The sequence below is a fragment of the Punica granatum genome, chromosome 1 (assembly GCF_007655135.1).
Source record: "Punica granatum isolate Tunisia-2019 chromosome 1, ASM765513v2, whole genome shotgun sequence".
Taxonomy (NCBI): Eukaryota; Viridiplantae; Streptophyta; class Magnoliopsida; order Myrtales; family Lythraceae; genus Punica; species Punica granatum.
This window is the reverse complement of record NC_045127.1, coordinates 14,548,188-14,574,324: the sequence shown is the minus strand read 5'-3', so window position 1 is coordinate 14,574,324 and position 26,137 is coordinate 14,548,188. Positions and strand designations below refer to the sequence as shown.

Sequence of the window (26,137 nt, the reverse complement as noted above, 5' to 3'; positions counted from 1 at the left end):
ATGGAAGCTCTGGAGGATAATAATGTCAGGAGGATCGGTGTCCACGGAATGGGTGGTGTTGGCAAGACCACCCTTCTGGATGAGGTCGAAAGTAAGGCCAAGGAGTCGAACAGGTTTGATGAAGTCATAAGGAAGCTCATATCAAAGAACCCAAACATTAAGGTAATCGGAGCGGAAATCGACAACATATTGGGCAAGCTGGACAAGAAAGATGGTGGGAGGGGTTCTGGAAAGAGGAAGGCCTTCATTATCCTTGATGATCTATGGGAGGAGCTTCACTTGAAGCGGATCGGGATTGAAGATAGCTACCAGAATGTGGAAGTGAAGTTGCTGCTCACCTCCCGAAATCAAGATCTGCTGGCCAACAAAATGGGTTGCCGACCAAACCTCCATCTTACTCACTTGAGTCCGGTGGAAACAGCAAAGTTGTTTGCTGAGATAGCAGGTAACGAATTTGGGGACCCTAAAACGGATACTCTGGCAGCTAACTTAGTCAAGAAGGTTGAAGGCTTGCCTCTCTTTATCGTGCTGCTCGCAACGATGTTGAAGAACAAGGTTATCTCTACTTGGGAAGAAGCAGTCGAGCACATTAACAAATCAGAAGCTGGTTACTCGGCCCCGGAGTTGAGTTACCAGTCTTTAGAAGAAGAGAAGTACAAGGAGTTGTTCCTACTTTGCGGTCTCATGGGAAACCAGAACATCCCAGTACGCAACCTGCTCAAGTACAGGATAGGCTTGCGCTCATTTGATGGCACCAATGTCGTGGAAAGAGCTAGGAGAGAAATGGTTGAATCACTTCGAAGCTTAAAGCCTCGTCACTGCTGCTCCAAGGTGATGACAACGATCATGTCAAAATCCACGACGTGTTTCGTGAATTTTCAACAAAAATCGCAAATAAAGATGGCGGTCATTTGGTGTTCAGCACCTTTATTTCACATGCGGGAGATTACGCCAATGCCCAAGGATGTTCTCTGACACCCCGTTTTGGAATCGATTCTTGGTGAAATGTGTTTGTATTCAATTGATTTCAATTCATTCAATTATAAATGAATTATGTTGTTTGGAATACCAATTAATTTACTTGAAATGAACTAAATGATCTTGTTTGAACATATTAGAATTGAAATAAATTATTTTGATAAACTTATTCCTTCCAATTGAATTATTGCCAAATCTTGTTGATTTTGGCCCGATTTCGAATCCCCAATGCAAATCTTGTACCCTTTTTTTTTTTTTTTTAGTTTCTAGTATCTTATTGACTCCAGACATCAGTATTCATCTAAATTCTTGTCAATTGAATTTTATTTTTATATTTTCAAAATTCCAACAGACTCAAACAAAGAAATTTTGTGTTCAAATAGCATGAAAATGCAATCCTTCTATTCATTTCATATTATATTAAAATATCCATCACAATATCATATCAGTAAATCACAGGTTCAATACAATTTTTCTCTTTTTTTTTTTTTGGTCACACATGGTTTTTTTTTTCCCGGTTACATATACAAAATCTTTTTTTACTTATAAAGAAAGCAAAATTCATCTAATGCTTCAGCTTGCAGTTTCCAAAGCAAACTGGCGTTCAATTTTGAAATTTGGGGGATCAGAGCCGTTGGATCATCGGCAGCTCCTACGGCTCCATGGGATTGGAAATAATCGGCCTTTTTAGAGGTTGGGCCCAACTAGGCTTCTAATTGGGCCTTTTACATGCCCATGTTGCAGAAAGCCCGGCCCGGTAGCTACAAAGTTTGTATTTGTTTAAAGAAGCCCACTATATTCTGTAAATTATTTTCACAATGCCTCTTCCATTTTTATTTAATATTATTTAATAGGACGAAGAAGAAAATGGGGAGGGAGATGTTTACCCAATTTTATCACCTACATTCTGCAATGGGGATATCCATAGTCGATGAAAATGAGCATGCGATATATTGTTACTAGTCACGGAGCCCAATGCTCGGGATAGAATGTGATGCCTTTTTGCTTTTGTTTTTCAACTTTACTATGCATATTTCTGAACTGTTATAAAACGTAATTTATATATAAGATACATTCGTCTAATTCCTATCCTCATGCTACTATTTATAACTCACACGCAGGGGATGACTTCAATGCTCAAAATTCCATATCCAAAGGTACGAAGACACATGATTATCAAAGAATTCTTTTGATGTTGAAATTGTCAAGTCACATATTATAAATATTCAGATTTTTTACATTATATTTTGCTATGTCTTCGATACATCTCACAGGAAACCGTTTCAAAGTCCCAAATTTCTTTTTCAAAGGCATGAGGAAGCTTAGAGTCTTAGATATTAGGAGTGAAAACTTTACCTCCTTACCTCCATCAGTTCTTTTGCTGCAAAATTTGACAACATTATGTCTGGACAATTGCGTCATAGAGGATATTAGCATCATTGGGAAGCTAAAGAGACTGCAAGTCCTCAGCTTCATGGGTTCTGAGATTGAGCATTTGCCAAAAGAGCTAGGAGGACTAACCAATCTGGTACTATTGGATTTGAGCAAATGCTCGAAGCTAAAAGTGATAGAACCAGGGATACTGGAAAGACTGACCAAACTGGAGGATTTGTATCTCGAAAAAAGTTTCGACCAGTGGGAGGGTGAAGGAGATGCAGCGCAAGTTAATGCTAGGCTTGCTGAGTTAAACAACATGCCTCGGCTAAGGACACTAGATGTGCGTGTTTCTAATCCCAAGTTACTCCTTCAGGACCTGCCGTTCGGAAAATTGGAAAGACATCGAATACTTGTTGGTGGTAAATGGGATTGGTCAGGCAGTTATGAAGAGCTACGGACCATGAAGCTTGAGGTGGAGAGGTCAGATGTTCTGTCTCAACAATGGCTTCAGCTTACCCTGCAGAAGGTTCAAGATCTTCACCTGAAAGGCATATCGGAAGGTACTTGTCTGAGCGTTCACGCGCTATGTGTAGAAGGTTTTATGCAACTAAAGCACCTTCGTGTCGAAAGTAGCACTGCCTTCCAATGTATAGTCTCCTCAGCAGAGTGGTTAGCTCATGACGCTTTTACAATGTTAGAGTCCTTATTGCTTCAGCACCTGGACAATTTGGAGAAGATCTGTCACGGCCCTGTCACACCCCTTTCTTTTGGTAGACTGAAATTGATAAAAGTCAAAAAGTGTGGCAAGTTGAAAAACATGTTCTCTCTTTCCTCAATGAAAAGCCTTTCACAGCTCGAAGAGATTGAAGTGACTGAATGCAAGATGATGCAAGAGGTTGTTTCAGATGAGAGCAAAGATGATGACGATAAGGAGAAGGTAGCCAGTGGATGTTGGGAATGCTATAGTACGATGAACAGTCTCTTCTGTGTTCCACGTATTGCAGGCCCTGAACAGCCCGGGGAGTCTGATCAGATAAGTAGAACCAAGAGGATACCTGCATTATTCACGAAACGGACAGAGGGTGGATATAAGGGAAAACGGGTTGTTGAGCTGGCAAATCTACGTCGTTTGACTCTGCGAGACTTACCAGAGATCAAAACATTCTTCACCAGAGCAAATCCGCAGAAGCCCCAGGAGATAGCACCAGACATTTTCTTGGATGGCCAACAGGTAACTAAATTAACAGACCTCCAATTTCTTCTTCTCGCGGTTGTGTGATCCTTATGCTGAAGAATAGATATCCTATTTTACATCATCTGTCTATATCTCCGCTACTACAAATTGGAGAAGAAAAAAGTTCTGTATAATACTCACTTTCGAAGACCACCCATTGTATAGTAGAAGGATTGTAAAATGCTGCGCATAAGTTTAGCATAGTCAAATAAATGCCTAAAACTTCTAACAATTGCAACAGAGTAAAAAAAGTCCCATGAGAAATTCCATAGAAAACCGTATCTTATAAGAAATAGTTTCCAAATTAATTAATAAAAACTAAAACTTTGAACGATTTCAACAAGGGAATCCTTGAGATACCTTTTATACTTTACGGGGAATTGGGATTTAACCTGTAACCTTAGGCAAGAATTTGTTTGGAATTAATCGGAAGTGTCTATGGGTGATTTTGCATGAATGATATATTCTGATAAATTATTGTCTTGGTTTTTGTCAGGTTTGGCTGCCCAAGTTGCAGAGTTTGGAAATTCTTGGCTGTCATCAACTCTCGAAAGTTTTCGACTCCAATTTGTTGATGGAGCTGCAGAGTCTGGAATCATTAGAAATTACTGGGTGTAATATGTTAACAGAAGTCTTCAATCTTGAAGGGATAAATACTAAACGTGGGTATAATGATGGTATCCTCCCTCAGCTGAGCAAGATCAGGCTAGTCTTGTTGCCGAAACTGAGTTGCATATGGAGCAAGTGTCCTCGAGGAGAAGTAGCGGCATTCCAAAACTTAAGTGAGTTGGCAGTAAGCAGTTGCGATGAGTTGAGATACTTGTTTACCCCATCGATGGCTAAAGCAACGGCGAAACTGACAAAATTAAGTTTGTATGGCTGTGAGAAGATGGAGGCAATCATAATGGACGAAGATGATGGGAAAATGGAAAGTGCGTCGTCATGCAATATAAAAGAATTCCCATCGTTGAAGGTCTTGTGGATATGGCGGTGTCCCAACTTGAAGGAATTCTATTCGATTAGAGGGGTCAGTTGTTGTTGTTGTTGTTGTTGCTATGGAGTCGCAGAATTCAGCAACCCAGCCTTCAGATTCTCTCTGTGTTGTGGGGAGAAAGAGAAAGATCATCACCAGGAGGCGGTCAATTCAACGAAGACAGTCTTCTTCAATCGAATGGTATGCCGCCAGACTTCTTCCCCCCTCCCTTTTTTCGGTGCAAATTTTTTTTATTATTTATTTGGGATAAGTATGTATGCGCAAATTAAGACATCGGTCTCTATGATCTAATTATGGTCAAACGGACTATTGAGCAAGAATCGGTTGCAAACAATAAGCCAAAAATTCTTCGCAATCTCACAAAAAAGTGGAATAGAATGCATTTTTAATTCTCTAATGCTTTGTTGTTAGTTATAGAATGTTTAATAAATAAAAAACTTTTGATTTTCAGATTAAATAACTAATATATGATAAGATTATTATTTTAAATGAATAATTTCTTATAAGATGGGAATACAATGTAATATTTTTTAGATTTTCCAAATAGATTTTATTACGTGAATAATATTTTATAGATATTAATTTTTTAATATATTTGAATTTTTATAGCTATTATTTAATAAATCACATTTTTTTTAGTTTTCATTTTTAAATAAATTTTCTTTTTAAAATGTGGTTATCTCACCACAGAGAAACTATAATGCTTTGTTTGATTTGTTAATGTGATTTTAAAATCACACTTTTAATTTAATTCTACCAATAATAAAATGAAATAACTCGTACAAACAAAGGGTGGGTTTCATTTATATCACTTTTTTCCATAACAAAACAAAAAACTCATACAAAGTCAAAGGGTGGTCCACATACATAATCATTTATACAACTTTTTCAAAATCAAAATTTGATTTTTAAATATTACTTACAAACCAAACATAGCATTATCCTTTCTCAACTTTTTTCCTTTATAGTTTTCTCAGTGCTTTTGAGCATCGGGAAAAGTTTGCAAACGTTTTTCTTGACAATTCCAAAAGTGTATGCAAGCATCCGGTCGATGTAGCTACGCCGACATTTCTAGAAAGCCGTCAACGTAAACAAATTTTAGTTGAAGCAAATAATACGCCGACATTTTTTACGAAGGGCAACACTTATATTAAGCATTGCCCTTGTCTTGCTAGGTCGACGCATTTAGGTGTCGGCCCTATACGAGATTTAGTGTAGCTCGAGCTGGGCTGACACTTTAGAGTGTCGGCTTGCTCGGGTAGGTCGACAAACAATAGAATTAGCCTTGCTTGGGTGGGCCGACGCTCCAAAGCGTCTGCCTTGCCGCTCGATGCTTTAACGCGTAGCCTTGCCCGGGCTGGCCCAACCCTTTGAGTCATCAGCCCAGACAATAGCATATAGCCTTGTCAATCTTGGACAATGCTAGCGTGCTCAAAGGTTGCAAGAGTCAATGCTTTGAAAAGCATCGGCAAATACACCCCCGAGATGACACTTTGCTACGTCAACCCATATCAGTCTTGGGCCGGCTCTTTCAAAGCGCCATCCAAAGGTTTGGATGGGCCAAACCTTGAGAAGCTTGGCCTAAAAGCACATAGCCAATGCTTTTCCACTGGTCGAGCAATCACTCCGTTGCCGACGTCTTTTTAAGTGTCGCCAAAGGCGTTATCCATTAAAAAAAATGCAATAGCAAAAATTCTTTCAAACTTTTTTGCAACGTCCTATAATGTCGGGAAGTAATAATCTAGGCGACGCTTGAGAGTGTCATCATAGTAACGATTTTGGTGACTTTTCTTCTCAATCATTTCAAAAGCGTCAGAAGAAACGGATTCAGTGTAGTGCCTTTTAAAAGTGTTGACTCAAACAACACACCTTACACTTTCTAGGGATGCTTTTCCAAATGTTGCGGAAAAAAACATCAGCGAAACCTATATTTCTTGTATTGTATATAATGTTTTGGGCCGGTGTAGGCGACAACTACACCCACGCCCAAGGTTGTGGCTACCTCAGAGTCGCTGGTGACCCTAGGCTTTGGGTGATGACCTTCGACGACAGCTCCACCTCCTCTGAGTATTAGCGTAGCTTTGCATTTTTTCATCATAATTTTAAAGCAAACATACGGTTGCATCCTAAAAAAAAAACGTTCAGGCCTCAAAGATAAAAGTCATAAGATCTAGGGTTCCTGGTATCTTTCTAAAGAAAAAAACATTTTCAATTTAAAAATGGCACCCGAGAAACTTGGCTTTATGGAGAAATTTTTTAAGTTTCCAAGAAAAGTTTTTGGTATAGTAAAAGACTGCAAACATATATTTATATGTTCACTTAAATAGAAATGAAATTATTTTTCGAAGAATATCTGCTTCTCCTCAAATTGTATATCGATTAGAAAGGAATTTTTTTTTAATCTCCAGTTTTTCATTATCCAAATATTTTCTTTTCTATTTTTCTAATTTATGATTTTTAAACTTCTCTACTTACTTTTTCAATTATAAATTGACTTTATAATTTCATTAATAACGATTTTCTCGTATCTTTTACTCTAGAGGTTATCGAAGGTTGTATGTACCTTTTCTTTTAGTTTTTAATTTATTTATTATTAGTTCATGATCGCCAAGATCGTTTGATGGTTTTGTTGTTATCTACAATTACATAGTGGAAATACTTTACAGGCATGAGTATGCTAAACATAATGAATTCGATCGTTTATTTTCGCAAAATTTAACGTTCATTGCCAAATTGATTATTGATTTGTCCCTTCAAATGTGAATACTTTTATATATTGATGACTATAAAAGCAATGAGTTGCACATTCATGATGCTTTATTTTGAATGATAAAGCCGAGTTAGATTGCGATACTATATATGTGACTTGATTAAAAAATTATCCTGTGTAAGTTATTATTTTGTTAATATATTTGTCCATAGCCAACAAAAGTATTCTTAAATTTGGTGTGCATCCAATCCATAAATTTGCTGTTCCTTTAAGGTTCTCCTCCCGAGGTTGATGGGGATGACGCTCTACGAGGTAGGAGAATTCGAGAAGATATGGGACAATAATAAACTCCCTGAAAGTAAAACATCATCTAATTTCAGCAAACTGGAGACCATCTGGGTTTATAAATGCAAGAAGCTTCGCACGGTCTTTCCTTTAACTTCAACAGAGAAGAGGTGGCAGAATCTTAAAGAGGTCCGGATAAGTGATTGTGAATTTTTGGAATCTGTATTTGAAGTTGATGGCAATGGGCGGGAGTACTCAGATAATAAAGTGAAGCGCACGACAGCAATAATGCTCTTTGAATTGCAAAAATTGTATTTGTCTGAGTTGCCGATACTAAAAGGCGTCGTCGTCTTCGACAAGATGGTGTCCAAAACCAAAACTGTGGTGGGTTTTCCGAATCTCACAGAACTCACTGTGCGGACTTGCAAGCTTTTAACAGATCTCATCCCGCTCACGACAATGACAACTCTTCTGAAACTGGAGACTCTGCAAATAACGAGTTGCAAGGGCATGCGGAAGGTTGTTACCCGAGGGGACGACAAAGCAGACCAGATGGATGAAATCATCATTCCCCGTCTGCAGTCATTGCAGCTTTCTTCTCTTGAAAGCCTGAAGTATTTCTTCTATGGTAGTTCTCCTCCATTTCGATTTCCCTCCTTGAAAGATCTAAAAATAACTTTTTGTTATAAGATGAAGGGGTTCATTGCTGAGCCTCCAAATGGAGGACCTCAACTTCAAGATGATGATGTTGCCTCCCAGGGACTTTTCAATGAGAAGGTACGGTAGGGTACGGTGTGCAGTATTTTTCTCATCATCTTCTTGCTCCCTTTCATTGATTGCTACGTATATGTATGAGCTCCAGATGCTTCAAAAGGTTGGTTGTTCTTTACCTTGCCGTTGCTGATCTGAAATAATTAATTGCTCTGCACAGCTCTTTCTTCCAAATTTGGAGAAATTACATATTAGCGGCATCAAATTGAGAGCTCTTTGGAAGGATCAACTTTCTCCGGGGACCTTCTGCAAATTAAAACTTCTTAAGGTGGAGAGATGCGCTAAGCTCCTCAGCATTGTTCCATCTTTTATGCGGAAGAGGCTGCGAAACCTGGAGTGCCTCAGAGTAGATGATTGCTCTTCATTAGAGTGTATATATGAGGGCTTGGATGCTGGAGATAGCAGCACATCAGCCGGAATGAACCGTCAGACATACCCCAAAGATGAATTGTATTTGGAGAAACTCCAAGAGCTACATGTATTTGATTGTCTGAAGCTACGATATATAATTGGGAGCAGAGAAGGAAAGTGCATACATGCGGCTCCCAGAATCGTAATACTTACCAAGTTAACAACTCTTGAACTTAAGAAATTGTCAGCACTTTGTAAGTTTTGGCAGGGGAGCTTATGCACTTTAGAGTTGCCATCCTTGAATAAGTGGCTTGTCAGAGAGTGTGGAGGTATAGAGGAGGCCGTGAGTGATGCTGTAGATATACTACAACAAGATTTAGACGACCACATTATTCAGCAAAAGAGACTGCCGGTATGTTCGTATCCTAGCTTGCTCTTTTTCTATATTTACTAGCTCCCAACCCAAATCATGAAGCTTACAAGGCTGTAAAACATTAATGCAGGCAATTAATGTCAAAAGTCAATTTTAGCCTGTCTGGATGACAAATATATTGACTGGTACTAATTCTTGTTTTGGATTGGTTAACAAATGTTCAAAATATGAAACTTGCTGGACAGTGCCTTTTGGATCCCATTCACTGTGCTACGCCATCTGACTCTTGAATTAATTCGAATTACACTAGTTGATGGTGCCGTCATATGTACGCGACACCTGTTTGCCGTCATATGCCGTCATTGTATACAGATGTAGAGATTGGCTGGTTATTGATATGTCTGGAGACGGCTTCTCATTTGAAAGGAGTTCGCTTCAACAAACACAGGGAAACTAATAATACTTAAATCCTCAACTTTAACCTTTTTTTTTTAACCGAACTTTATCTTCAAAGTTCAACAATTTATTCTCGTTTGTCCAACAGTTATTGCATTTTCTGTCAGAAAAAGTATTTTTAACTAAACATAATTTTGAAATTTTAAAAAGGAAATAAGAGTGTGGAAAGCTCTGGCTTTATTCCCCGAGTTGATATAGGGTGTGGGCAAGTCCGGTATTCGGAAGTCAAACGCCCAATCATTTCATTTTCTGTTTCCACTTTTTCTTTTTCAATGGGTGTCCACGGTTTAATATTTTAGTTCAATTATTTAATATCTTTTATGAATGATTTAGTATTTTAATTTAAATATTTAGTACCAAATAAAAATATTAAATATTTGAATTAAAATACTAAATGTGGCACCGTAATAGCGAGTCATCTTATAATTTTCCCTGTTCCAAAGCACCTGCAAGAGAATACATACATATATACATACACACATATGAGTGTGTACAAAGTCTGTGACCGGTAAATAAGCGTTCTTGAGTTACTGCCAAGGAATTGAATATTTACTGGTGATATATTCTCAGGCTGCAATTCCCGACTTGCCAATTCTGGACTTTACGGATTGGAACGATGAGCTGATAGAGCACATATTGAGTGTTCGTCAATCTCATCCTGAAGTTTTGCATGGAGTACGATTTCTGGCGGTGGAAAGTTTTGTTGTCACATCTGCTATATATGCATCAAGTCTGCTCTTTAAATTGTGGAAACTTGAGCAGCTCATACTTGCTGATGCTTCGCTGGAAGTTCTATTCACATGTGAAGTTGCTCCTTCAGCTCTTGTTAATAAGGACAGCCCTGGGAATGTTGTTGCCGCACCGCTAAGGAGATTGAAGCTGGTCCGATGTCCCGAGCTATTCAATATTTGGAAGGGAGACGAATGTACTTTCTCAAAACATTTAGAAACCCTTCAAGTGTCTGAATGTGCCAAATTGATCAGTGTGCTGCCACCCCTGACAACTTTTCAGAATTTGACATCTTTAGAGGTATCAAAATGCCATCGGTTAAAAGCTCTCTTGACAGTTTCAACAGTGAAGTGTCTCCCGCAGCTTGCAAAAATAAGTGTAGTAGAATGCGATGCCTTGACAGAAATAATGGCTTGTGGCGAATCTAGCGATAGCGACGGACCAGAGGAGATTGCTTTTAGTCGACTGAAAGTACTGCAGCTTGACTATTTGATGAATATTGAGCACTTCTGTTCAGGAAGCTCCCTTAAACTCCCATCGTTGACAGAGCTAACCATGGTGGGATGTCCCTTGATGAAAATCTTCTGTCAAGGTGATATAAGCACTCCGAAGTTGCAGGACATAGAGGTAAGAAGAGTACAATGGGATGGCTCCAGAAAATCAGGATACAGTTACAAACTGTACAGTGACCTTAACACAACAATGAAAAAGTTGTTCTCTGAAAAGACACTACTGTCCTCGATGAATTCATTAAAGATCTCTGAGTCCATCGAGTGGAAAGAGATATGGCTTGGCACTGGCAGTCTTCTTTCTGGGACTTTCGGAGCCTTGAAATATCTTACTATAGAGGATTGTGGGTTTTTGACGGTAGCAGCTGTTCCATCTGATAAGTCCCTCCTCTTAATTTGGCCGCTTCGGAAATTAGAGATAAGAAACTGCGGTGCAGTACAAGAAGTGTTTGAGCCTCCGAGGGCAGATGATGCATTGGCAAATTTATGCTTGTGGGAGCTTCACTTGAGAGATCTTCCGATGTTGAGGCTAATCTTCCCCAAAGATTTCCACAGAACTTTCAGCTTCATCCAACTTCACACTCTTCAAGTTCACAATTGCAGTTGCCTGTTAAACATACTTACGCCCAATATGGTGCTGCATCTTCCAAGCATCAAGCAAATTGAAATCAAGGACTGCACAATGCTGGAGGAAATCATCGCAAAAGAGAAGGAAGGTGAGGAAATTCAGGAGAGTATAATCAGGTTTCCTAAATTAAAAAATTTAGTCCTCGACGGTCTGGCGGCATTGAAGAGCTTCTACCCCGGTGATTGCCGTCTAGAATTCCCATCCCTAGGAACGATGACCATCAAGAACTGCCCCGAAATGGTCAGATTCGCACACCCAACTGCTTCAATTAGAGAGGATGATGACGTAAGCAACACAAGGGACGTTATTGATCAGGAAATTGCCTCCCAGTCTGCATTCTTCAGTGAGAAGGTCAGTTTTTTTTTAGCCAAATAATCCTGTTTATTAATTATATATATATATACACGTACTAGACACATACCACGCTATATGCAGAATTTATCTGACTCAGAATTGTGTATGAATAAATTGAAATTAATAATATAAGCTTAAGTAAAAGAAAATATTTGAGAAAAAAAACTAGCAAATGATATTTCCGCAGTAGGCGTGGACTATAAAAGAAGATAATTGGAAAAATATTTGATATCTTGAAAAGATTATATGATAATTTAAAATAAATCACGATATAGGAAAATACGAAAAGTGGAAACTGAACTACCAAATGTACACTCTTGTATCATATGAGTAATAGTTGATTTTCCAATGGTCATCAACGGATGTCTAATTGATTTTAATTTAAAGAACTTTTATTTTGTAAATTTTTAATTGTTTCTCTTTTTTGTTAATTACTAATTGTTTTTATGTTAATTTAAAAGAAAAAAAGGGTTATGGGAAAGCTGGGAGGAGTTACTCCACCTTGGGATGGGAAAGCCGTGTTCGAGGACATTATTTTTTGAAAACTATTTATATATATATTAGAGCGTGACCCGCACTATGTACATAATTAAAAGTAATTTTAATTTAAAATTTTAACCTACACATGCGAAGTATTATCAAATGCTACATATATTAACCTTGTCAAAATGATCGATTTTGAAAAGTGAATAGAAAGAATGATATATTTTTGCATTAAGAGGATATACATTTAAGGAGAGGATGAGAGTATACACGTTAAGGAGAAGAGAGAGAATTACTGATGGAGTTGAGAGTGAGTAGTTATAAAAGAAGTTAAAATTACATAATTACCCTTTAACTTTCATTTATTTAGTGATTGCCAATTGACCTTATCATTTATTTATGGGTAGTTTTGGAAAAGGAAAGTTAGACAAACTAACTTCTTTCTCCAATTTAGTAATATAAAACTGAAATATTGATTTATTATATCCAATATTTATTTAAGGGTATTCTTATAGGCTATGTTTGGAGGTCGCGTTAAGGATAGAGATCGGGATGGGATGAGTAGATATATTTAAATCCCCTTGGATATTTTATGTCCTAATTTAGCGTTTGGGGTATAGGTTTGGGATTGGAATATGGGACCGAAATGACAAATGTGCCCTTAAATTATTGTTCAAAGAAATTCTAAAAATGAAAAAGAAAAATTGAAATTAAAAAAGGTAAAGCAATCGACTGTGTCGAGCAGTCATGGCTCGATTCCAGCCATTGCGGCCCCAACGAGGTCTCGACGGTCCTTTGGGTGTGCCGACCACCTCACTGGGGTGGCGATGGCTAGAATCAGGCCACCACCGCCCCTCTCCATGCTTACCCTTGTTCGATGGCATTTTTTGAAAATTAGAAAGAGAGTCAAGGCCGTTTTCGTCATTTCATTAATAATTCTATGCCAGTTCGGGTTTAATCCACCCCTCCCTATAGGATTAGTTGCCTAATGTTGTATCCTGACATATTCCAAACCCAATCCCAATCCTGTGGCCACCAAACATCGGATTAAGATTTTAGAAATCCTATCCTTCCCCTAATCTGATCTACCAAACATGGCATAAGTTTCTAAAGGGTGTTCTTATAAATTCGAGAACATCCACTAAGAAATTTTATGCAAGTTAAGCGGGTGTGGCTACGGGAACAATTAGCCGAATGAAATATATAATTTCTGCAGTGCACATTTGTCTTCTTTCCAGATAGTGATAACGGATATCGGCGAAGTATATTTTCTGTAATTTATGTTTTTATTTTTTTCAATTTTTTCTATAACTTATTAGGAAGTTACAGGTTATGAGGCAATTGACAATGCCTGTCGGTTGCCCACGTTTTCTGGTAGTGGTATTGGTTTCTTTTTCTTTTTACATTTTTATTCTTTCTAATTTGTTTCTTCAAATTACTAGAGGGAATTTCTTGTAAATTCATACACTCCTGTCCTCTCTTTATCAATATCAATACTATTACAAAAAGGACAAGGAAAATAGTTTATGTAACTTTTCTTCTCCCAAAAATACCCCTATGAAAATATTATGATTAATTAATTACTGCTAAATAAAGGAAAGTTAGAGGTTAACTTTGTTAATTCCTATAATTAGAAACTACCAACTTCTCCACTTCTCTCTAAATATTTCTCTACCTCTTCCCTTTTCTCTCTTTCATCTCTTCCCCACGTGTGCCCTCTCTATTCTCTATCCCCTCACCATTTTTAATAATTATATTATTTGATATTATTAGTAATTTATGTATGTTAAAAAATTATGAATAATTATATCTTTGGAAAGCTTTTAAAGAAATAATAAAAGTTATACCAAATAGTGGTAGCGCAACTAAAAGCCTTCAGAGAATATAGTGCCAAAGGATTCGAAAAAACTCAATAATAAATATGAACTCGAAATTTTTTAGTATAAAAATAGCATGTAGTGTGGACACACTTCTAGTAATATATTCACTAGAGTGTCACCGTGCTACGCGCGTGATAAAATACACGACACATGTTACTCGCATCAAATTTTCAATTCTTTTCATTTTTAGTTCTCTTTCAATAGGTCGATTTCAAAACAAAATTAAATTTAGGCTGCCAAAAGAATTGAAAGAAAGAGTGTTAGTTGAAAAAAAATAGGGAGGAGGTTACTTATGGGGAAGTTAAGAGTGGAAGTCATTATATATTGAGATGGGGAACATGTCGAGGGCAATAATTTGCTAAAAAAACTTTTTTTTTTTGAATTTTTCTACATATATGTAAGGGTTTTTTTAAAAAAAATTTATTGAGGTATTTTTATAAATTCACTTTAGGGAGGCTTTTGCTTTATTGATACATACTAGAGCTATACTCCCACTAGGTAATAATCATAATTATTAATTATTTTGTAATATATGAAATGATAATTGAGAAAAGTAATACCTTAGCTAATTGACCACTTTAATTAGCGTTTAATTAAAAGAATTATTTATCATAAAATATGAGATAAATAATTAAACAAATTAATAGGAAAAAAAAAAGAAATTGCTCATCACATTTTTGACAAAGAAAATCGCCATGCAATTGAAGAAGTGATGGAAAGACGATAGGATGGGGAGAAAGAATGTCGGTATTTTTTAAGTAAAATTTTATCGTTTTAATGTTAAATTAATAACTCTTAGTAATTAAAATATAATTGATAAGGGCATTTTGGAAGGAAAAGTGAGATCAAAAGGGTCACCTCTCTCTTTATATAATCTTATACTATCATACTATTATTTAAGAGAACTCTCGATTTTGTAACTATCATTTTTATTTTCTAAAATTTGAGTTTATTATATGAATTCAATTATCATTTTCCTACTTTTTAGAGGAAAAATTAAAAATTCAAAAAAGAAAGAAAGAAAGAAAACACCCACGTCCACTTGGCTTTTCATCCACGTTTTCTCTTTTTTTATTTATTTTCTTTTTTATTATAAAAATTGTAAATTCTATTAATTGTACAAAAAAGAATCATAAAAGTGGATGGTAGGAGCAAAGGGGACCATGTATGTAACGATAAAACAAATTAAAAAAAGATGGATAAATGTGAAAAATTAACTAGGTTAAGGACAAAAAAAGTCTATTTTATTCAATAAATATCTTACACTTACTATCCTATACTAGGTTTTTAGACCCGTTCATGGCATGAACTCTATAAAAAATTAAGATAGAAAATTCCATTTATATATATATATATATAAAATTGGATTTAATAATATTTGTTAATGTGAATTTATAATCACATACAAACTTTTTATACTATATAAATTTTATTATGATGTGAAAATACTTAATTTATTTAAAATTATTCACTATTTTCACATTTACATAAATATTAATAAATTATAGTTCCTTTGTATGTGTGTGAGGATATTTCAGTTCTTAGAAATATATCATATGAATTCTTTTAAATCTTATGATGATTATATAAGTTATATTATAATAAGAAAAAATAGTTAACTCCAAAAATGAACCTTTTTTCATATTTTTTTATTAATTATTATTACAGTCATGTATAGAATTATATAAAGTGAATTTGTATTATACTTCAGTAATATAAAAAGTTTAAATAAACCAACAAACATAAACTTTTTTGTATATTTGAACAAATATATGATCACTTGTTTACCGATAATTATTTAAAAAAATTACTAAAATAGACTTCCATATATATATATATATATTCAAAACATATATATTCATTTTATTATATTATTTATTCATTTATTTGATGAATATTTTTTTAATGCGAATTAATTGTATATATTTACAATTAGACCACTATTTAATGTATTATAGGGGGTGTCGTTGGAATTTTTCCTATTTTTTATTCAAATTTCCCTGCCTTATTCCATTACTCATTTACAACTCTGCTCCAGCAGAAGGAAAATGGATCCGCTAAAAAGGTGACATACTGTAATGGAAAAATGCAGGTTTCCTTCCCCAAATTGGAGATACTCACACTTTCTCACATAAATAGACTGTGTGAAATATGGCAGCATGATCAACTCTCTGGCGAGTCGTTTCATCAATTGAAGGAAATCAAGATTGAAAGCTGCCGGTGCTTGAGATATGTACTGACCCCCGCTCTGGTGCAATATTTCACAAAGCTTGAACGAATTGAAGTCAAGGACTGTAAAATGCTGGGAGAAATTATTGGGAAAGAGACGGAAGAGGAGGATGGTCCAGAGGATTGTATCAAGTTTCCCATGTTAAGCTATATACTGGTGGACTCCTTGCAGAAGTTGATTAGTTTCTACCCGGGTGATTCCCTTCTACAATGCCCATCCATGAAAGTCATGATAATAAAAAACTGCCCCGAGATGAGGGCGTTCACTTGTCCAGTTTTGATGGATGCTGAAGGAAGCAGAGGTCAACTCGGTGAAGGTGACATCAAAATTCCAACCCTACCATTTTTCAGTGGGAAGGTGAGATTCTAACTAACATATTCGCTTTACATATCAAAGCAGGTTCCTTTTCTTGTTTGGATGACGTGAACGATAATGAAGTAAAATTACATGCAAGAGTAGGATACGTCTTATTGCTAGGCATTGTTTTACTGATTTTATTTGGAATCCTTGTTTATCAGTAAGGATATTCCTAGGAACTTAGATATCTTCCATCTGGAAAATAAAAACTTAGTTCCTTTACTAAAATAATTGTGGGGAAAATGCAGGTTTTTTTCCCTGAGTTGAAGCAACTCACGCTCTCTCGGTTGGACAATTTGAGCACTATATGGCATAATGAATTCCACGGGGACTCATTTCGTCAACTGGAGGAAATCCTTCTCTCTCAGTGTGGAATGCTACTGAAAGTGTTTCAACCCGTAACTGTCCAAAGATTCAAGTACCTGGAGAGGCTAATTGTAGCTGAATGCGATTCACTAGAAGTAGTATTCGATCTTGTGGGGCTAGCTGCCATGGTAGCTAATGATGATGAAATTCATGAAGACAATGAACAAGGTGAAGCCTCAAGAGTTGCATCGTTGGGAAAACTGGAGATATCACGACTGCCAAAGCTAAGGAGTTTGTGGAATGTTGACAATGAAGGAATTGTAAGCTTTGAAAACCTGAAGGAGGCACATGTGCATGAATGCCCGAAACTTGTAAATCTTTTCCCGGCCTCTGTAGCCAGAGGTCTTACGAGACTTGAGAGCTTGAATATAGAAGAATGTGGTTTAGAATGGATTGTTGCCAAAGGAGAAGAAGCAATTGGAAGGTTCGTTTTCCAGGAAGCTGCCTTCTTGAAGCTTTGGAGGTTACCAAAGCTTGAGGGTTTCTATCCCTGGGTATATACTTCTGAATGGCCTATGCTAAAACAGTTGGTGGTGCATGGATGCAACAAAGTAGAAGCATTTGCTTCAGGGTATGGGAGCCTTCATCAGACTAGTGCGGAAGGTCATGAGGTCACTGCCAAGCCACCGCTCTTTTTAGTTGACAAGGTAAGCTGGACATACTATGATATAGAAGAGGTGTGCAGGGTATTCCTCAATGCGGAACCATTTTGATCTTCATCACCCCTTTTTTTTTCACTTCAGGTTACAACGTTCTTATTTTCATTGGTACAATTATGTGGAACCATTTTGATCTTCACATGTGAATTTATTTTGTTTTTGATGTTTTCCTATGATTCTTATAGAGAGACAACCCTTACTCCTCTTGCGTACATGCTAACAATTCATTAATTTTATGTATCTGAAAGAATTATTAGAAGTTTGAAAATATAAATGAACTCCGAAACATTTAGGAGCTCTGTATTGATCTTGCCTATTGGTTGTAGCTTTGGATCGTGTGAGTTGCCAAACAAGCATCATTTGCTGCTCCTTTTTAATACAAGTTGATGTGTGACTTATTGATTCTGCTTGCCACTAGGATACGTTCCCCAATTTACTTAGCTTGAGCATTGAAGCCATGGAAGAAATATGGCTTCACCAGTTCAGCGGGGAAATTTTTCCCAAGTTAAAGAATTTGAAGATACACAACTCAAAGGATTTGGCAGCTGATCTCCCCACTCATAGATTACAGAATTTGGGTAAACTTGTCCTGAGCAAATGTCATTTCAAAGATATTGAGTCGCATGAAGGATCTCCTGTCAAAGGTATAACAGGCCAGCGTGTGCACCAAGTCCCACATAATGGTGCTCTTCCACATTTGGGAGTCCTTCAAGTATCAGAGTGTTCGGGCTTAGCAAACTTGGATCAATTGCCACTGTCGTTCCAAAGCTTGACGGTTCTGAAAGTATCTGCTTGTCATGAATTGCTGTGTCTAATGTCATCTGCAACGGCAAAAAGCCTCATCCGACTTACTCATATGACCATAGAGAATTGCAGAGTTATGGAGGAGGTGGTTGCAAATGAAGGTTATGTGGAAGCAAATGATGAGATTACTTTTGAGCAGTTACAGAAGTTGACTTTAAGTTCATTATTAGAGCTCGCCAGCTTCTCCAGAGGAAATTTCAATGCCAAATTCCCGTCCCTTTGGCAAGTGTCTCTGAGTGAATGCCCCAAGATGGAGCTTTTCTTACATGGAACCTTAAGCATGCCTATGTTAGATATAGTTCAGATATCAGGGAAAGCCATCTTTCTTCATGATCACAACCTTAATGCAGCAATGCTGGAGAGATCTCAAGCAACAGTATGATATTCATCAAGATTTTCTTACTTGTCAATGACTTTTTTTCTTTTCCCCTGCCGTGTGATGTATAATCTTCGTAATTATCATGCAGGACGGTCAACTTGAAAAACAGAGCGAGGTGGAGCAACATCACGGTATGTCGTATGTGATTTTGGAAGGTCTCAGAAAATAGAATAAATAGGAAGGCGACCTAATACTGCTTTTTGATTTTATTACTGGTAAATTGAAATTATGGTAAAAATACTTTGCTTCATAAACAAAGTGGATAAGCACAACAATTCACACGTTTTTCTTTGGAATAATGTACGTATCAAGATGGTGTCCCTCAAAGGGTTCATTCACATGGAACTGTTTGTCAAGTTTAATTTCGTAGTAGTCTCGGTTGAAAATGGTTTTATATATGCATCTTTGTATAATCTACAAGTTCGTTCTTGCTGTTGGCGATTTCAGAGAATGCTTGGGCAGACACATCATCAGACAGTGAATTGTCTTCTTTAATATAGGTTGGTATTCTTTCTTCTTTGTTATGCTTTCATGCTTTGTTTTCGTGGATTCAACAGGCGAGCGCCTTAGTTAGCAAAAAGGATCTGTTATCTGAAGTAGCTGAAGAGGTATCTAAAAGCGCAAGCTATAAACCTATGTGTTCCTTTACTTTGAAGCTGCTCTGCTTATAAATATGCAACAGCTTTGTAGTTTGGATGGGATACCGCTGTCAGTAAATAAGCAGTGGTGGATCGATCAGGTAAAGTATGTTGGAAACATGAGTAACAGTCAACAGATGAACTATTAATAAGCCACGAGAACTGAAATTTGGGGGTCTGTATAATTCTAATATCAGTCTTATTATCAGAATATTTGAGTATTCTGGACCAACCATTTCATGTAGTATTGTTATTGAAGTTCACAACTCTGGCTTGTCTTAGTTAAACCAGTCCTGACCGCGCCGCTTCATTTCCCATGGCTCTGCTTCATATACTGGAATGCTGGAGGAATTTACTAGAGAAAAATAGATCCAGCGTATTGGGCTCTCCTCTGCAGATCCTTCTTCTTTCATTAACCTTGCCAAAATGATCGATTTTGAAAAGTTAATAGAAAAGAAAGATATATTTTTGTGTTAAGATGATACACATTAAGGAATGGATGAGAGTATATACAGTAAAAAGGAGAGAGAATTGCGGGTGGAGTTGAGAGAGAGTAATTATAAAAAAAGTTAAAATTACATAATACCCTTTAACTTCCATTTATTTAGTGATTGTCAATTAACTTTATCATTTATTTATGGGTAGTTTTGGAAAAGGAAAGTTAAACAAACTAACTTATTTCTCCAATTTGTAGTAATAGATACATATATATATATATATAACTGAAATATTGATTTATTATATCCGATATTTATTTAAGGGTATTCTTATAGGCTATGTTTGGAGGTCGGGTTAAGGATAGAGATCGGGATGGGACGAGTAGATAGATTTAATCCCCTCGGATATTTTTATGTCACTTTAATCTCAAGATTCTTTTTGGGTTAAATCTTAGTTTTCTTATAAAAGTTTTGAACTTTATTTTTAATAAAATATTTTTTAGATTAATTTTTTGACGACAAAGGATTTTTGGACGAAAAAATGGATGAAGTCGATTTTATTTAATAAATATCGTACACTTCTTATCCTATACTAGGTTTTTAGACCTGTTCATTGCACGAACTCTATAAACAAAAATTTAAGATAGAAAATTCCATTTATCTATATATAAGAAATTGGATTTAATAATATTTGTTGATGTGAATTTTAAAGTTACAATTTATATAACATGCAAACTTTTTATACTATGTAAATTTTATTATGATGTGAAAATACTTAATTTATTTAAATTATTCACTATTTTCACATTTACATAAATATTCATAAATTATATTTCCTTTGTATGTGTGTGAGGATATTTCAGTTCTTAGAAATATATCATATGAAATCTTTTAAATCTTATGATGATTATATAAGTTATATTATAGTAAGAAAAAATAGTTAACTCTAAAAATGAACCTTTTTTTAGATCTATTTATTAATTATTATTACAATCAATGTGTAGAATTATATAAAGTGAAAATTTGTATTATATTTCAGTAATATAAAAAATTTAAATAAACTAACAAACCTAAACATTTTTGTGTATCTAAACAAATATACAATCACTTATCTACCGATAATTATTTAAAATAGACTTCCATATGTGTGTGTATATATATATTCAGAACATATATATTCATTTTATTTTATTATTTATTCATATATTCATTTATTTGATGAATATTTTCTTAACTTGAATTAATTGTATATATTTATAATTAGGGCACTATTTAATGCATTATATGGGATATTGTCGAAGTTTACCCTAATGTTTTATTCAAATTTTCCTGCCGTATACCGATACTCATGTACAACTCTGCTCCAGCAGAAGGAAAATGGATCCGCTAAAATGCTGACATACTGTAATGGAAAAATGCAGGTTTCCTTCCCCAAATTAAGGATACTCACACTTTCTCACACAAATAGACCGTGTGAAATATGGCAGCATGATCAACTCTCTGGCGAGTCGTTTCATCAATTGAAGGAAATCGAGATTGAAAGCTACAGGTGCTTGAGATATGTACTGACCCCCACTCTGGTGCAATATTTCACAAAGCTTGAACGAATTGAAATCAAGGACTGTAAAATGCTGGGAGAAATTATTGGGAAAGAGAAGGAAGAGGAGGATGGTCCAGAGCATTGTATCAAGTTTCCCATGTTAAGCTATATAGTTGTGGACTCCTTGCAGAAATTGATTAGTTTCTACCAGGGTGATTCCCTTCTACAATGCCCATCCTTGAAAGTCATGATAATAAAAAACTGCCCCGAGATGAGGGCATTCACTTGTCCAGTTTTGATGGATGCTGAGGGAAGCAGAGATCAACTCGGTGAAGGTGACATCCATATACAAACTGAACCATTTTTCAATGAGAAGGTGAGTTATTTGCCACATAGAGTCTTCACATGCTGGCAGGCTCGACATGTTTCTTGTTTCAATGACATAAACTGCGATTTCAGAGACTTTTATTTGGAATCCTTGCTTATCAATCAAAGAGGATATTCCATAAACTAAGATTTCTGCAATTCCGGAAAGAGAAACAGTTCAATTTCATGTACTAAAATAGCGGGGTGGAATGTGCAGGTTTTGTTCCCTGACTTGAAGAAATTAATACTTTCTGGCTTGGATAGTTTGAGCACTATATGGCATAACGAATTTTATGGGGACTCATTTCGTCAATTGGAGGAAATCAATATTGAAAGTTGTGGAATGCTGCGGAAAGTGTTTCCACCAATCACTCTCCAAAGATGCATGTGCCTGAAGACACTAGCCGTAACTGGTTGCGGTTCATTGGAAGTAGTATTCGATCTCGTGGGGCTAGCTGCCATGGTAGATAATGATGATGAAATTCATGAAGACAATGAACAAGGTGAAGCCTCGACAGTTGCATCGTTGGGAAAACTAAAGATATCACGACTGCCAAAGCTAAGGAGTTTGTGGAATGTTGACAAAAAAGGCATTGTAAGCTTTGAAAACCTGAAGGAGGCACATGTGCGTGAATGCCCGAAACTCGTAAATCTTTTTCCGGCCTCTATAGCCAGAGGTCTTACGAGACTTGAGAGGCTGAATATAGAAGAATGTGGTTTAGAATGGATTGTTGCCAAAGGAGAAGAAGCAATTGAAAGGTTCGTGTTCCAGGAGGCTGCCTTCTTGAAGCTTTGGAGGTTACCAAAGCTTGAGGGTTTCTATCCCTCAGTACATCGTTCTGAATGGCCTATGCTAAAACAGTTGGTGGTGCATGGATGCAACAAAGTTGAAGCATTTGTTTCAGGGCCTGGGAGCCTTCATCAGACTAATGCGGAAGGTCGTGAGGTTGCTGCCAAGCCACCGCTCTCCTCAGTTGACAAGGTAAGCTGGACATACTATGATATAGAAGAGGTGTGCAGGGTATTCCTCTGTGGAACCATTTTGATCTTCATCACTCTTTTTTTTGCTTTAGGTTACAACGTTCATATTTACATTGGTACAATTATGTGGAACCATTTTGATGTTCACGTGTGAATTTATTGTTCTTTTGATGTTTTCCTATGATTCTTATAGAGAGACAACCCTTCCTGCTCTTCCGTATATGCTAACAATTCATTAATTTTATGCATCTGAAATAATTATTAGAAGTTTGAAAATATAAATGCACTCCGAAATATTTAGGATCTCTGTATTGATCTTGCCTATTGGTTGTAGCTATGGATCGTGTGAGTTGCCAAACAAGCATCATTTGCTGCATCCTTTTTAATACAAGTTGATGTGTGACTTATTGATTCTGCTTGCCACTAGGATGCGTTCCCCAATTTACTTAGCTTGAGCATTGAAGCCATGGAAGAAATATGGTCTCACCAGTTCAGCGGGGAAATTTTTCTCAAGTTAAAGAATTTGAAGATAAACAACTCAAAGGATTTGGCAGCTGATCTCCCCGCTCATAGATTACAGAATTTGGGTAAACTTGTCCTGAGCAAATGTCATTTCAAAGACCTTAAGTCGCATGAAGGATCTCCTGTCAAAGGTGTAACAGGGCAGCGCGTGCACCAAGTCCCACATAATGGTGCTCTTCCACATTTGGGAGTCCTTCAAGTATCAGAGTGTTCAGGCTTAGCAAACTTGGATCAATTGCCACTGTCATTCCAAAGCCTGACGGTTCTGAAAGTATCGGCTTGTCATGAATTGCTGTGTCTAATGTCATCTGCAACGGCAAAAAGCCTCATCCGACTTACTCATATGACCATAGAGAATTGCAGAGTTATGGAGGAGGTGGTTGCAAATGAAGATTATGTGCAAGCAAATGATGAGATTACTTTTGAGCAGTTACAGAAGTTGACTTTAAGTTCATTACCAGAGCTCGCCAGCTTCTCCAGAGGAAATTTCAATGTCAACTTTCCGTCCCTTTGGAAAGTGTCTCTGAGTGAATGCCCCAAGATGGAACTTTTCTTCCATGGAACCTTAAGCACGCCTATGTTAGCGATAGCTCAGATATCAGGGAAAGCCATCTTTGTTCATGATCACAACCTTAATGCAGCAATGCTGGAGAGATCTCAAGCAACAGTATGCATATTCATCAAGATTTTCTTACTTGTCAATGACCTTTTTTTTTTTTTCCCTTTTTCCCCTGCCGTGTGATACATAATCTTCATAATTATCATGCAGGGCGGTCAACTCGAAAAACAGAGCGAGGTGGAGCAACATCACGGTATGTCATATGTGATTTTGGAAGGTCTCAGAAAATAGAATAAATAGGAAGGTGACCAAATGCTGCTTTTTGATTTTATTACTGGTAAATTGAAATTATGATAAAAATCCTTTGCTTCATAAACAAAGTGGACAAGCACAACAATTCACGTCTTTCTTCGGAATAATGTATGTATCAAGACGGTGTCCCTCAAAGGGTTCATTAACATGGAATTGTTTGTTAGTTTAATTTCGTAGTAGTCTCGGTTGAAAATGGTTTTATATACGCATCTGTGTATAATCTACAAGTTCGTTCTTACTGTCTGTGATTGCAGAGAATTCTTGGGCAGGCACATCATCAGACAGTGAATTGTCTTCTTTAATATAAGTTGGTACTCTTTCTTCTTTGTTGTGCTTTCAAGCTTTGTTTTCGGTGGATTCATCAGGGGTGAGCGCCTTAGTTAGCAAAAAGGATCTGTTATCTGAAGTAGTTAAAGAGGTATCTAAAAGCGCAAGCTATAAACCTGTGTTCCTCTACTTTAAAGCTGCTCTGCTTATAAATAAGCAAGAGCTTTGTAGTTTGGATGGGATACGGCTGTCAGTAAATAAACAGTGGTGGATCGATCAGGTAAGTTTGTTGGAAACACGAGTAACAGTCAACAGATGAACTATTAATAAGCTGCGAGAACTGGAATTTGAGGTCTGTATAATTCTAATATCAGCCTTATTAACAGAATATTTGAGTATTCTGGACCAACCATTAATTGTAGTATTGTTATTGAAGTTCACAACTCTGGCTCTGCTTCATATACTGGAATGCTGGAGGAATTTACTAGAGAAAATAGATCCCACGGATTGGACTCTTCTTCGCATATCCTTCTTCTTTCCTTAAATGGTACAGTCTTGTCAAGCCTCTATTGACATTGATGAGTTTCTATTCCTTATAAATTCTTTAAAGGAATGTCTTCCCCCTTGACAATGGAAGCCCTTGTCGACTACATACCCCCAATTAAACACTTAAATCCGGTGACGATTACTGAAGCCAAGACATGTCAAGTAGAGCTCCTTTTTTTTTTTGGGGTTCTGCAAGAACTTAAAAGTTCGTAACTCTGCAGCATCTTTACCCCGTCTTCGTACTTTATAGTTCTCTATATAATTCCTGCTCTTGTATTCATTTTTTTCAGCTTCTGCAATAGTGATTCCATTGGTACAATGCAACGGATTTGTTAGAAGAAGTGCTTCCAACCTTTTGTGCTCAGAGGTTCAGAGGAAGGGGATGAAGCTGATACTATATCAAGTCATGACAAAGTCGAACTTAAAGGATTATGTTGGCAGACCATTTAAGCTAAATATACATCGACTCATTTAGATGGCAGACCAAACATTGGACCCTTTAATTAACTGTGCTGGGAATCAATTCCTGAAAGATTGATGTCAATCAGTTCATTTCAATTCGATAACGTTTGATTCCATTCAATCATAAATGAATTATGTTGTTTGAAAAATTAAGAAATTAAACTAAACTGAATTGAATTATCTTGTTTGGAATCCAATTGAAAAAGAGTAATATGTTTACAAAAAATTTAAAAATTAAAGTTGTTAGTTCCAAATGAATTGAATTCTTACCAAATCTTGTTGATTTTGGCCCAATTTGAATTCGAATGTAAATCTTGCATTTTTAAAACAAATTCGGTGTCATTTTCATGCCGGACAAAAAAATTCAATTGAATTCTTGTAAATGAATTGAATTATTGCATATTTTAGGATTCCAAATTATATATATATATATATATATATATATATATAAACAAAGTACGAGTTGAATTCTCACACTACCACTGTCACGACATGAAAATTCAGCGGTATTTTCCCTAAATTTTCATTTTTTTTTCCAAACAAATAATAAACTAAAACCTACTAATATATTCATATGCTCCAAACTCAAGAAAATGCCAA

General features: G+C 36.4%; 1 protein-coding gene across 1 annotated transcript; it reads left to right on the top strand.

Annotated features, from left to right (window-relative positions):
- LOC116203696 lies at positions 1 to 24,917 on the top strand. Its single transcript, XM_031535568.1, has 13 exons — positions 1 to 705; positions 804 to 963; positions 2,100 to 2,135; positions 2,253 to 3,586; positions 4,086 to 4,763; positions 7,567 to 8,355; positions 8,510 to 9,112; positions 10,100 to 11,746; positions 21,404 to 21,898; positions 22,106 to 22,870; positions 23,297 to 24,058; positions 24,161 to 24,203; positions 24,517 to 24,917. Exons 1-13 carry the CDS (start codon positions 1 to 3, stop codon positions 24,567 to 24,569), a joined length of 8,070 nt encoding a protein of 2,689 aa, XP_031391428.1. The 3' UTR covers positions 24,570 to 24,917.
- The last annotated feature ends 1,220 nt before the right edge of the window (positions 24,918 to 26,137 follow it).

What these genes read in the sequence shown, in the direction of transcription:
- LOC116203696 (XM_031535568.1), top strand. Translation starts at nt 1, where the DNA reads ATGGAAGCTCTGGAGGATAATAATGTCAGGAGGATCGGTGTCCACGGA. An exon ending in AGGGACTTTTCAATGAGAAG is followed by an intron (nt 8,356 to 8,509) that starts GTACGGTAGGGT and finishes TGCTCTGCACAG; the next exon opens with CTCTTTCTTCCAAATTTGGA. An exon ending in AACCATTTTTCAATGAGAAG is followed by an intron (nt 21,899 to 22,105) that starts GTGAGTTATTTG and finishes TGGAATGTGCAG; the next exon opens with GTTTTGTTCCCTGACTTGAA.